General features: G+C 35.8%; 1 protein-coding gene across 2 annotated transcripts; it reads left to right on the top strand.

Moving 5' to 3' along the window:
• The first annotated feature begins 1,149 nt into the window (after window positions 1-1,149).
• Window positions 1,150-10,879, top strand: LOC141633638 (uncharacterized). 2 transcript variants are annotated; one of them, XM_074446069.1, is made up of 10 exons: window positions 1,150-1,595; window positions 2,519-2,562; window positions 3,656-3,767; window positions 4,047-4,173; window positions 5,272-5,816; window positions 7,239-7,590; window positions 7,920-8,136; window positions 8,823-8,912; window positions 9,067-9,510; window positions 10,434-10,879. In XM_074446069.1, exons 1-10 carry the CDS (start codon window positions 1,451-1,453, stop codon window positions 10,758-10,760), a joined length of 2,403 nt encoding a protein of 800 aa, XP_074302170.1. In that variant the 5' UTR covers window positions 1,150-1,450; the 3' UTR covers window positions 10,761-10,879. The 2 variants fall into 2 exon arrangements, with proteins under 2 accessions (XP_074302170.1, XP_074302169.1); XM_074446068.1 differs by having other exon boundaries at window positions 1,187-1,595; window positions 7,917-8,136.
• Window positions 10,880-13,698: the final 2,819 nt, after the last annotated feature.

Raw genomic sequence — 13,698 nt, 5'->3', positions numbered from 1 at the left:
ATGAGTATAATTTTCATTACATTTATTGAAATATTTTGATATGTAGAGATGATTAACGTGAGTGTCTCACAATGTTTTACATTTACGTAAAAAAAATATTTTGTGAAAGTTATAAAACTTAGACCATTAAATCCATTAAGAAAAATATATTTGTAAGAGTCATTGTATTTATTAAAAACAGAACTTAAAGAAAACTACTAGGAATTATATTGCGAGCAATTGAATACACATGATCGAGATTTTAGTAGGTTTATATAGTGTGATAACAAGTATGTGTACGAGTATGTATGTATGTATGTATACAGTGATCGCGGTTGCATTTGAATAATCAAAACAAAATAATAATTATTAAGTAATATAGTATTATAAACGACATGAAAAAGTAGAAAATACTTTACAATTTTCTTTAATATTTTCAATTAAATATGTATACGTCAAGTATTAAATATTGATTATGACTAACTAAAATATTACTTTTAGTTAAATATATTATATGTTATGTTTTTAATACTTTGAAGTTAAACCTCAAAAAATAATATTTGAGAAATTTCAACCTATTTTATTTATAGGTAAACTCTTAAACATCATTATATAAGTTGTTTTAAAAAAATAAAAGGTGCAAATTTCTTACAGATATGTTTGACACATATCACATGCAAGACACAATCAAAAAATTTGAATAAGTTGAGTTTGGACCGTATATATTTGATACATAAATATCACATACACTTTATACATAAAAAATTAAAAATTACATAAAATTCTATTCACATAATTTTGAGCAATTTTAATTGATTTTGATCATAATGTATCATGAAATGATATAATTTGAGAACTTCGTGTTGATTGTTGCATTATTCGAGTAAATTTTATTTTAATTAATATGATATTTGATCAATCACAAATTTACTTATAAAACGTTGATCATGCATAATTAATGATCGCATATTAGTTTTAATTAAAATTGTATGTATTTTATTTTAAAACATTGAAATTAAACCTAAAAGAAATAATTTGAGAAAAAATAATTTATTTTTATTTATAAGTAAAAATAATAAAGCTTATATATAAATGATATTATTTTTCATCAATTATAATAATAAAATTATAAAACAGGCCGCGCGAAGCGCGGGATACTCTCTAATACTCGTACGTATATATTTTTCAAAAACCTCGAGCCAATCTTCAATCTCTCAAACAAAAAACAAACTTCCCTCTCTAATTCTCTCACATACTCCCCCCCTTTTATTTCTCCTCCCTCTGCCGCTCTTTCGTTTACCATAAATCATAAACCCTAAAACCCCAATTTTCACCTCTTTTTATCTCCCATCGATTCAATCCATCTCCAACATAATCCCAATCATTACAATAATTAGGACTCAATATTTTATTCTGGGTAGTTGTTAATTTCTCTTATTGTTTCCGGTAAAATTAGGGTAAAGAAATAATAATGGTGACAGTTTCAGCAAGTTTGAGAAAAACAATTGGATCAATTAAAGAAATTGTTGGGAATCATTCTGATACTGATATTTACAATGCTCTTAAAGAATGTAACATGAACCTTGATGATGCTGTTCAGAAACTTTTACACCAAGGTATTAGTTTCTTTGATTTTTGTAATTCTTTTGATTCGGTTTTGTTTTGTTTTGTTTTTGTAAATTTGGTGGGTTTCTGAAGTGTAATCTTGGTACCCTTTTTAGGGTTTTGTTGGTTTTGTGGATTTTGTTGTTGATTTGTGTAGAATTGAATGTGGAAGAATGCTAATGTTTGATTTTGTAGTTTGAAATTTTGCGATTGTGAGAGGTATTTTAATTAAAGGTAAACAAATGATTGGGACCGAGTGAGTAATTGATAAGGGATGTTAGAATGTGTGTTAATAATACGGGAACCATGAACTTGTTCTCGTGTGATTATATGGGGTATGACCGTATGATGTGTAGTAATGCTGGTTTTCATTGGGTCTCTTTGTACATTATCTTGACATCGTGCAGTGACGGTACTACGGGGCTAGCAGGGGCGGCGGACAATGAAAATTTCCGAACATTTTTTTGTGTTTACCTTATTTTATTACTAGACTCCCCTTCCCTCTCCCCCTAATTTTTGTTGCCACCCCTAACTGAAGATCTTGGTTCAGCCACTGACATCTTGGAACACGAAATAAAGGCGAAGAGTTTAGGAAGTGGGACTTTGTATGAAACAGGAGAAAACTGTTTCATAGAAATAAATTAGTGTTTAGCTACATTTTGCCTTCCCCCTTACCCTGTGATTTGCGGGAGCTATTGAGGCACCACGGTAATGTTGTTATTGATGTGGAATGTGAGGATGCTGAAGCCTTTTTTTGCGCGGTCATCCCCTGGTTGTTCTTTTCTAATTTCGGACATTTTTTTGTTTACCTTATTGCATTACTGTCTTAACTTCATGGTGCTTAATTGTACTCCTTAGTGTATTGGGTTTTCTCAATATACATGCATTTCTTGGTCTGTTGAAAATACTGATCTTGATGACTTTTCCATACCAGATACCTTTCATGAAGTGAGGAAGCGAAGAGATAAGAAAAAAGAGGTACTTTACATGTTATCTTATGAGCTTGTTTATACAGTTTAGCTTCATGTCTTATTTTCTCTTTGTCAATTGTGTTTGTATATGTTGTTGTGGATACTTATCTTGTTGGCTATTATAAAAATTTATTGCGTTTACTTCAGAGTGGTAACATGAAAACAATGAGCTAGTATGCCTTAGCAGGCATGCACTCGTGATGCTCTAGAATCATTAGTCATTCAGATCATTTGATTGCTAGCAGATGTTACTGGATCGTGTGAACAATGTAAAATTCATTGTTTTCTATATATGTGACTATGTGTTATCGATCAATTTCAGTTTTATATTGTTGCTATGCAAGCCATTTGACTCCTTGAGCATCTTTGAAATGTTTACTCATGATATAACATGCAATCCATTTCACTTAGCAACTGTGATTCTCTAAAAACAAGACTTAGGGGTCGTTTGGTTTAAAAGGTCGGAATTGAATAGAATGGAGTGGAGTGTGATACCATGAAGGAATGAAGTTTGAAACTTTTGGGGAGAGGTGCTATGAGATTCTAAAAATACCCCAATCAAACATTGGAATGAATCAAATCCATTCCTATCCATTCCAATAAATCCAACCAAACTCCCCCTTAGATGTAATGAGCTTATAACTTTGTAAGTGTTAAAGAAATGGTAGTGAACTAGTGATTACTCTAGTCCATATTGAGCTGATAATTTTTATGATTCTCCTGTTATATTTCCATAATTCCTAAAATATAGAGTACATTTTACTTGTATCCTTACTTTTGAGAATATTTTGTTTCCTCACACCCCCATTCGTTTCCCCTGTACCTCTATCCTGCATTTCTGCCTTTGTGCTCCAAGATGCATACTATCTCTTTATGATCAGCAATTTGGAGATGACAATTTTAACATTTCTTCAAAGCATACGATTGTGTGAAGCATGATATGTTTTTGATTGATTGGTGTAGGATTTTTCTGGACTTCTTGTTTGCACCGATGCTACATTTACAAGTGTGTTGATGTGTAAATACACCTGAATATTAGATTGCTTATGTTTTATTAGATTATAAATCTTATAATCTGAACCTATTTCATTAATTCTCAGAACTTAGACGACAGTGCCCAATTTGAAACAAGGAGGCACAATGATTATATAAGCCGAGGACCGAAATTTTTTTCTGCTGTCAATAGTCGAAGAGGAGGCCATGCGAGAAGAGGTATTTATTTTGTTTCTAAATGATTCTTCTTATAATAATTACTTGTGGGCACTATTTTGTTATTAGGTGTGATAGAATTATGGACTTGCCTTTTAGAGTACTTTAAATACGAGTACTTAAAATATTAAAAGTCTGTGGTGTTTAAGAGTATTATACCATGCACCTAACTAAAATGTGTGCACCCAATTTTTTTGATAAAACTTTTGACAGATATCCACTAGTAGAGGTTTTAAGTACTTTCTGTATGTTTATGGTTAATAAAAAACTTTAATTGTGCAGGAACCAGCAGAGAGTTTCGTGTAGTCAGGGACAACAGATTTAATCAAAGTGTTGCTCGAGAAACAGAGTCTTCAACTCAAGCTGTATCATCAAGCACGTCTCAGCGGGTCTCTAACGTTCCTGAAAGGTGTAAATGTTGTTTTGATTTGTGCATCAACTGATAGTTTATTTTTCTTTATTTTCCATATTTCCAATTGAGCCAAAGATTCATTACTCTTTGGTTCTGGATTATGATGGAATAAAGCCAAATGGCTCACTAAAGTGGCTGCGCTTCTTTCTCTTGTGAAGTAGTGGTCCTTCGATGCAGTTCTCAACGCAATTTTCATCTTGGGTCATTCGGAAACAGCCTCTTTGTGTTGCTAACACAAGGGTAAGGCTGCGTACATCCGACCCCCCCTTACCCCGCAATTTGCGGGAGCCATTGAGGCACTGGGGTAATGTTGTTGTTGTTGTTGTCAATTGACTGAACATGTTTTTGGTAGGATGGTCTATTTTTTTTCTGCATGGTGGTACTGTCATATAGATAAAGAGTGGACAAGTCATTTTCTATTTCTTCCTGGTTGCTATTTTCATAAATTTGTATATTTGATCAGAATTACGATCAAACCTAGTTACCCAAACAACATGCACTCAAAGTGGAGTTTTACCAAAATTTGGATACCAAAGATATGAAACTTATCTTCCTTTTCCAAGTAATGCTTATTTTGATGGCATTGGACCTTTCAACTCTACTGATAGTCTAGTCCCATTTATTTGCCATATCACTTTTAGGTGATTGAAGAAGTAACTATAGAGAATCAGAAAGTAGCTATTACTCCGTCCATCCCATATATATTGTCCACGTCTCCTTTTTTTTTGGTCCATCCTAAAACCCCTTTGATAATAAATCGGAAACATCATCTTCCTTTACAATTCGTAGGTAAGTACTTTATAACATACTCTTTTCATTCCGTTGATACTCCTTGTGGGGGAGGGAATGATAAGGGCTTGTATCTTTAAATTTAAATTCTATGTCAAGGACGAATAATGATATTTCATTGCTAAGTATATATGACCTCTTGTCAAACGAGGTCAATATAAATGGTACAGAGGGAGTCATTGTTATATGGTCTGATATGTTGCATACACTAAAATTATGAGGGTGTTTTAGAACTATAAAGTGAGTTGTCTATTGCTTTTGCTTTTGCGACTGTATTTGAATTATTTCTCTTCTATTCTATTCCAGTGCATCTGTGGCATCAAACAATCAAAGACACACAGGTGGAAAATATGTTCAAAATATTAATGGTGGATCTGATCTTCGGGTTTATCTCAACTCTAGAAAAGAACAGAGGGAGGAAAAAACTTCCACTGCAATAGGCTTTGGCCCGCAGGTCTCTGTGACTAAGCAAATTGAATCGCAGTCACAAGCAGGTAGTTCTGCATCCTCTAATGCCGTTGGGGTTTATGCGTCTGCTTCCGATCCTGTGCATGTTCCATCCCCTGTTTCTAGATCTCCAGCTGTTGGGGCAATAAGGCGTGAAATTGGTGTTGTCGGTGGTCGTCGCCAATCATCTGATAGTGGTCCAAAGCAACCTCAACAACATAAGGTTTCTAATGTCAATTCGGTCTTGGGAGCTTCTTCTGCAACTCAAGCATTTAAACATATAAATTCTATTCCTCGGAATGACCAAGGCCCTGGAACTGCTGTTGAATCAGTTGTCGTCAACTCTGGAAGCAGACCTAGCAATCACTTCAATAGGTTTCATCAACAGCCAGCTGGGCAAAAAGGTAAGATCTATTAACATTTATTTGTTATTATGTGGTTCGCTGCTGTATATGATTTAGCTTGTTATCGACATTTATAGGTTTACACTGCATTTTTTCATATGTGTTACCCATTAGTTGAGTACAAGGGTGATTAGGGAAAAGGTAAAAGTGGCGCCAATAGAGGACAAGATGATGGAAAACCGATTAAGATGGTTTGGCCATGTGAGAAGGAGACCTATGGACGCACTTTTGATTAGGAGGTGGAGACTTGGAGAACAGAAAAAGGTCCTTAGAGGCGAGGAGGAAGACCGAGACAGACATGGTTGAGAGTGATAGAGCACGATATGAGAGTTCTGGGGCTTGAGGAGAGTATGGTGACGGAGAGGGCACAATGGAGGGAAAGGATACATGTGGATTTTTAGTATTTGATGTTTTTGACAGATTTAGTGTTTTTTTATTCATTTAATTTAAAGAAATTAATTTATTTATTTTTCTCTCCTTTATTACACACTTTTTCAACAACCACTTTCTTATAGTTTTGACCTGGTTCATTCCGGATCCTTAACTCTATTTCGGTTTTTAAAAATCGCTTTAATCTTTTCTCTCGATTTAAATTTTAAGTTTTTATAAAAGAAAGACGGAATTCGATTTTAAAACCTCTAAGTTCACCTTGACTTTCCATTACATTTTCGTTCTCCCTTTTTGTTTTTCATCTTCCCTTTTTATTCGCATTTTGAGGCGTGCGTTCACCCATGGACAGTTCGAAAGGATGATTCATGTCAGCCGACCCCAAATCATTTTGGGATTAAGGCTCTGATGTTGTTGTTGTTGTTGTTGTTGTTACCCATTAGTTGAGTAACGATGTTTTTTTATTTTACTCTCTTTTCACTCTCATTTGATTTCCTGCCTTAGCCAAAGTCCCTTTCTCTTCGCCAATATAGAAGTAAAAGAATGAATTTGTTGCTGGAGTGCAGGAGGTAAATTATAAGGGGGTCTACATACTCGCATTTTGTACATTTAAAAGAAAAAGGGAGAGAATTTGAACATTATTTCATGATTGAGTCATTCAAAGCTGTTCAGGTTCTTGCAGAGCCGCAGTTCACCCTGGACATTGATTTGAACATTATTTCATGATTGTACTAAATCTGCTACTTAATTTGTCTTGTCAATGACAATGATCTTTTTTAATTGTCTGATTTCATTTAAATTTGTGTAGCATATTTTTTTTTGGAGACCAACTGCTTGTCACCTTCTGAACATATAATGTATCAAGGATTTTGGATGTCTAGATAAGGCGTGCCACTCATGCCTAACATGTTTCTTCATTATGCTGCTAATCCTTTTGTTATTTTGCACATTTCTTGCATGCATGTGAACAAGTGATTGTTCTTCTCTTGTGGAGGACTGATAGGTTTGAGATTTTTTGTTATTGCTATTGTTTAGGTGCTTTGCCTAGTAAAGAATGGAAGCCCAAGACAAACCAAAAGCCAAGTGTTTCAAGTCCTGGTGTGATTGGATCACCTGTGAAATCTGCCTCCCATCAGGCTGATACTTCTAAGAATATGGAGAGGGAAACAGATGAGCTGCAGGATAAGCTAACCCATCTGAACATTCATGATACCCAAAAGGTCATCATTGCACAAAACATTCGTGTCCCTGAGTTTGAACGCTGTAGGCTGACCTTTGGGAGTATTGGCATGGAATCAGATAGTAATGAGAAACCATCGTCTGCATTACACGTCGCAGCTGTTGTTGAAAATGGTGATGGCTTGGAACCAGTGGAGGCTTCACCAAGGTTAGTTGTGTAAATAGCTTTTTCGAGTTGTATGCTTTGGGTTTCTTTACAGTTGGAAGCCGGAATTTAACCTGAATGTAGAATGTTTGAGTTAAATGCTTATAACTTTTAAATCTCTGAATAACTTGATGATCATTTCTCCTTATATTATGCGCTGTTTTTTTTTTCCTTGGAAGGGTTGTTCTGTTGCAGGGACATGTTTATTTATTTGACTTGTATTGCACTCCGTTTTATTTCTTAGTTCCAGACTTTCAGTCTTCTTTTTCCTGCCGAAAGATTTCTCTTGTTTGCAGTGCTAACCCTAATTGTTTTCTGCTGTTATGCAGCAGCAATCAGATAAATGCTTTTGATGACCAAGTTCAAAATTCTGCCTCTAGCAGTCCTTCTGGTGAATCATCAGAAGATTCATTACCCGAGAAAAATGACTCTGCTGGGGTTCCCAATAATGAAAATTGTGCTGATATGAGCTTGGTCCACAACAACTCATCTTTCACCGCTGCAAAGTCAGGACAGCCGCAAGAGTCTATTGAATTGCCTAACTTTTCTGTAAGCTTTCTTGCACATTGTTCCCAGATTATGGGTTTGTTTGGCATATTAGCTGTTCTGATAGATTTAAGCTCCCCAAGTAGCTTTTAATGTGTGTTGTATAAGGTAGCTGGTGCCACTCTGTTAGTGAGTGACTAGGCATACCATCGCTGTTTCAAGTTGAAGATAAACCAGATTTTGGCTATTTTTAAAATGATGTACTTAAGCTCAATTCTAAAGTGATGTGCGCTTAGTTGTGTGCATAAGATGCAACAAGTGATTCACGCGTCTATGCAAATTTCACTTTTTTTTTTTCTAATTCGTTTATTCTTTCCTTCCCTTTGCGTCATGGTAATTATCTTACATGTTAGCCTTCCTTAAAATTCAACAAGTATTCTTTCTTTTTGTTTGCAAAGATTGGTGCCTTGTGTCCATGAGATGAGTGTCTTTGCATCTTGCACGTAGTTTCTTTTGAAACTAAGGATAGTGTGCTGTATTGCCTTTTGCCGTCATGTTGGTTTTCATACCCTGCAATTTGCGGGAGCCATTGAGGCACTCGGGGGTGTTGTTGTTGGCTTTCTTAGAATACAAGTAGTTTTTATGATCTAGATGCTACTTGGTGATCTTTCAAATGGCTTGCTACTTTGTCGGTTATCCCACCTATTATTCTTGATAAGAAAACTTAAGTATCAAGTGCTTGCTTACAGGCATATGGTCCACAGCCTGTGTATGACATGCCTTATTATACGCATTCTGTTGATGACGCTGTGCGCCAGACTGAGCTGCCAAATCAAGAGGTAATTTGTGTTGGACGTGTGGCACTGCATTTTCATATCAAGTTGACACATTAAGTTCTTTGCATTTCCATGAATTATTTGGGATGAAGACTTTGCATCTCTTATGGTCGGATGTTGTTACTCACCCCTTTTTTGGTTCTTTTTTTTTTTTCAGGCTCTAACTTCGCATTCTGCCAACATTGTTCCTGATTCCTCCGTAGCTATGATGCAGCAGCAGACCCCTATGGCCCAGATGTACCCACAAGTTCATTTATCGCATTTCGCTAATGTCATGCCATACCGTCAATTTATTCCTCCAATGTACGTTCCACCTATGGTTCCTGGGTATTCGGGTAACCCTGGCTATCCCCACCTCTCTAACGGGAGCAGTTATGTTCTAATGCCTGGTGGTGGCTCCCATGTTTCTGCAAATGGCTTCAAATATGGAATTCAACAATGTAAACCTTTCCCGGCCGGCAGCCCAACAGGTTTTGGTGGTTTGGTTAGCCCTACTGGTTATCCCATGAATGCACCAGGAGTGGTTGGGGGACCTACGGGTCTTGATGATTCTTCGAGGTTGAAGTACAAAGATAACAATCTTTATGTTCCAAATCCACAGGTAATTGATTTCATGCCCTACAACCTCTCTTACTATTCTACAATTTTTTGCTGGTTGCATCAGTTCTGCTATTTTACTTTTACCTTTTCACTAGTTATAGCTCAGACTTGGGTGTATGTTCAAGTGTCACGTACTCCTGTGTGGCTAGTATGATGTGTCGAAGTCTCATACGTCCTCTGCTTCTATATGTTTTACTCATAGTAAGTTGACACAACGATTAGAGACGACTCATAAAAAGAGTCAGTATTATATGTGCAAGTCGGCTTACTAAGAAGAGGATTACTCGTAAACCAAACCAATTATTGAGGACAGGTTTGTCATTTTGTACCAAAAATACATGGCCTAAAAAGGAAATGGAAGATGAAATGGAACTTTCTAATAAGGATTATAAGAAGAATATATACAACTGGGTGAAGTACCTTATGTCTAACTTCTAGTGTTCAATACTGGTAGACAAAGTCAAATGATTTATTGCTAGCAATGTAGGTTTGGGAATATGTAAAATGAACCAAAAGTCTTTGAGCTACTCTTTAACGTGTCTTGGGGCGGTCATGTGATAGCTAACCGATAGGCGATGATAAGCATATGATTTATTCAATCCCCCATGTGAACATGCCAAGCTCAATCTTGGCGTTGTTGGCTCATTGTATGCACACTGTAATTTCTTTGATCACTAGCATAGATCCGACTAGGTTATAATTCTAGGCCTTTCTGTACTGCACCAAATGCATGTCTTGCTATAACTTCTTATACTTTTAGTCCGTTCTGTACGGTATCAAAAGCATGTCACGCTATTTTTATTGTATTTAAACTCCGCGACAAATTAGTTGAATGAATTTCTGGAGAAAGATTGTGTGAAACTCGAAAAATTTACCATGCACTCGCTTTGCGCCCCTTAATTTCTGCATTTTTATCCTTTTTAGGCTGAGACGTCCGAAATTTGGATCCAGAACCACAGGGAACATCTGGGGATGCAATCTACCCCATATTTCAATATGCAGGGGCAGGCAGCGCATCCCGCCTATATGCAATCCCTTTCCGCTCATCCATCTTTCAATACAGCGGCCCCACAGTCATCCCAAATGCAGTTTCCGGGTATGTATGCTCAACAACCTGCTGGCATTCCTAACAATCATCATATGGGCCCAGGCAACATTGGAGTCGGTGTGGCCCCACCATCTCAGGTGCCACAGGTCGGGGCTTATCAGCAGCCTCAGATGAACCACCTTAACTGGACAACCAACTTTTGAGTAGTTAATCCATGTCGAAACTTCTTATAATGAGGGATTGGATTTAGGTACAGGTTTTATAATTTCTCGTTTTATGACACTCATATTTTTTTAATCTAGTTCTGGCTTTTGGTTCTCTCTATCGTCTATTCGTCTTTATCTTCCCTTTCCCGTTCCTGATGGTTGGACGCCGTACATCTCATGCACTGCTAGATGTGAAGTGTAACTAATTTACGTCTAGACACAGGACCGTGATAATCTTATTTGACCATGTGACCGGTGACATTCTTGCACCTGATATTATTTCGTAAACAAGGTCGTACTAAAACACCAGGTTAAGTTGTGGGGACTGAGGAGCTGTCTTGGCTAGTGGGTGGCTACCGCACATTTGTTTTTAAATTCACATCAACGCAAAGCACAGTACAATTTATTAATATCCCATTTATTTCGATATATTCGTTGCATCTCAAATTATGTGATGAGAAAGTTGAAAAGTGGGGGTGAATAGAAAAACAGAGGAAATATTAAGTTTTTATTATAATTATGATATTTATCGGTCGACAAAATTAGTGCAATCCGTTTTTCTTAAGACCATTGCTTTTGGTCTGAAATAAGACGGGTAACATGTCATCATTTTACAATAAAATGTTATTTTCTGATAACATGTTACCATTATTGTTCACATCATTTTCAGGGTAAAAAATGACACCTGTAGTCATAACATTTTGTGAATTAATTGGTTACATTTTCTTAAAAAATGGCAATATTTTATCCGTCCGACAAATAAGACCAAAAGTGTCCGTCTGAAACAAGAATTTGTGAAATTGGTGACATCTTAATATGAAAAACAGAGTATGTATTAGACTTATCAAGCTAAAGGGGAGAAGGATATATCGATTTATGTAAGTAGGTCGTCGTATATATACTTTGACATCTTTGTATGAATCTACTGTATATGTTAATCTACTTATGTCGACGATAAAGATGTTATATGATCTTGAGCTCATCATAAAATGTCAATATAATAGATTATGTAGGTTGTTCGTACAACTAATATTCGGTTAAAACAAATAGATTATGTAATAAGTCGATATATTTCATGACAATTCGATCGAATGCCTAAATGAGATAGATTTGCTCGGCGAGATTAAAAGCTGGTTCGAACTCGTTTTTGTTAATAGTTTAATTTTTGTATACAAGAGTTCCATGTATTCGTTCTATGTTACCGTATTTTACAGAGTAGCATCAAAGACCCTTATTAGTGAAACTTAGTTTCATTTAAGACGGATATTATCTATCTTAAATTTAAGACGGGTCAAGTATTAGATTCACACATGAGATAAAAACAGATTGCATTGAGATTCGCAAAAAAATTGTCTCATCCATGCAAATGAGGTGTTATTTAATCGGTTTTATTCTTAAAACGGAGATATTGTAAAACAATCAAATATGCTAAAAAAGACAAAAAGTGAACTGTCTATGGAATAATAAGATATTTGTGTTATCTTTAGAAGTTGACAAGTTGGATATTACTTGACCTGTCTTAACCTTAAGACGGATACTATCGTGAGACGAAATTTTAAATCATAGCATTCCGTCTTAAACCATACGTGAAACAAGCCCAGAACAACTTAACGACCATCAAGTGGATATCGCCTTGTTCTTTTGGACTTAATTTTGGTTCTTATAAGTTCAGTTTGGTTTAGTTCAGGTCCATTAAATTCAGTTCAGTTAATTTCAAGTCTATTATTCAATAAGTTCAGTTCTGATCAGCTCTATTAAGTTAAAAGGCCCCGTTCTTTTGGAGTGAAATTGTCTGAACTTAATAGAGTTGAACTAAACTGAAGTAAGAGTTAATTTGTGAATTGAGCTGAACTGAACTGAAATAAACTGAAATTAAGTCCAAAAGAACCGGACCTAATTTGTTCAATTTAGACAATTTCAGTTCAAAAGAACCTAGGTAAACATTCTGATTTTCGAGATATTATCGAGATCTGAATCTACAATTAACAAGGTTTTAATGTTCATAATCGCCTGGGCCAAAATTAAAAGATTAAAAAATTGGGTTTTTCCCATTTGTCCCCTCGTACTATTCACTTTTCCCATCTGTGCCCCTTCGTATGAGAAGTTATTAACTGTGCCCTTAAACTTAATTAGTTGGCCCATCAGTAGCTAATCTTATATAAACCGTCTATTTTAGACGTTAAGTGCCATGTTGGCACGCTTAGTTGGCTTTTTTTTTGTTTTTTTCCCCAAAAACTTTCCCACCATTTTTTTTCCATTCTTTCCCTCCAAAGCTTCCCTCCATAACTTCACCTACATAATTCACTCCTCCCTCTATCTTATTTCATTATCAATCCTCCAATTTTTTCACACTCCTCTTATCTTAACAATGTCTTCTTCATCCAATTGGAGAAGGAATAACCCAATAGAAGATCTTGATTTTCGAAATCAAAAATGCGATTTATGTGGAAGGAATGCGGTTTTAAAGATATCGGGCTCAACATTGAATCCCCGGAAAGCTTATTTCAAATGTCTTGATTGTGACAAATATGTTATGTGGCTAAGTGATGAACATGCATGTCATTAAGAAAAAAGCTTTGGGGTTGAAGATGAAGAATGATTATGAAGATGAAGAGTGCATGAAGATAAAGAATGAAGATGTAATTAAATTTGAGCTTAATGGGTTGAAGTTGAAGTTTGAATAACTTGTTACTTTTATGAAATTTATGTTCATGTTTAATGCTTTAACTTTCATGAACTTGTTACCCATCATATTGCAGCAACAAACACATCTAGGGTCTTGGAAGACCGTCAGAGATGATTACATACCTGACAAATGAGCAGAAGGAGAGCACCGTCGAAGGGATGAAGAAGCGAGTGAAGAGAGTAGCGTTGTGGAGGTTGTGATGGGACAGTTGATGAAGATGAACAGGGGAGGTGAAGGGTTTGTTGAGGT

The sequence above is a fragment of the Silene latifolia genome, chromosome Y (genome assembly GCF_048544455.1).
Source record: "Silene latifolia isolate original U9 population chromosome Y, ASM4854445v1, whole genome shotgun sequence".
Lineage (NCBI taxonomy): Eukaryota > Viridiplantae > Streptophyta > Magnoliopsida > Caryophyllales > Caryophyllaceae > Silene > Silene latifolia.
The sequence above is the reverse complement of the archived record's forward strand: the minus strand, read 5'-3'. Positions and strand labels throughout refer to the sequence as shown.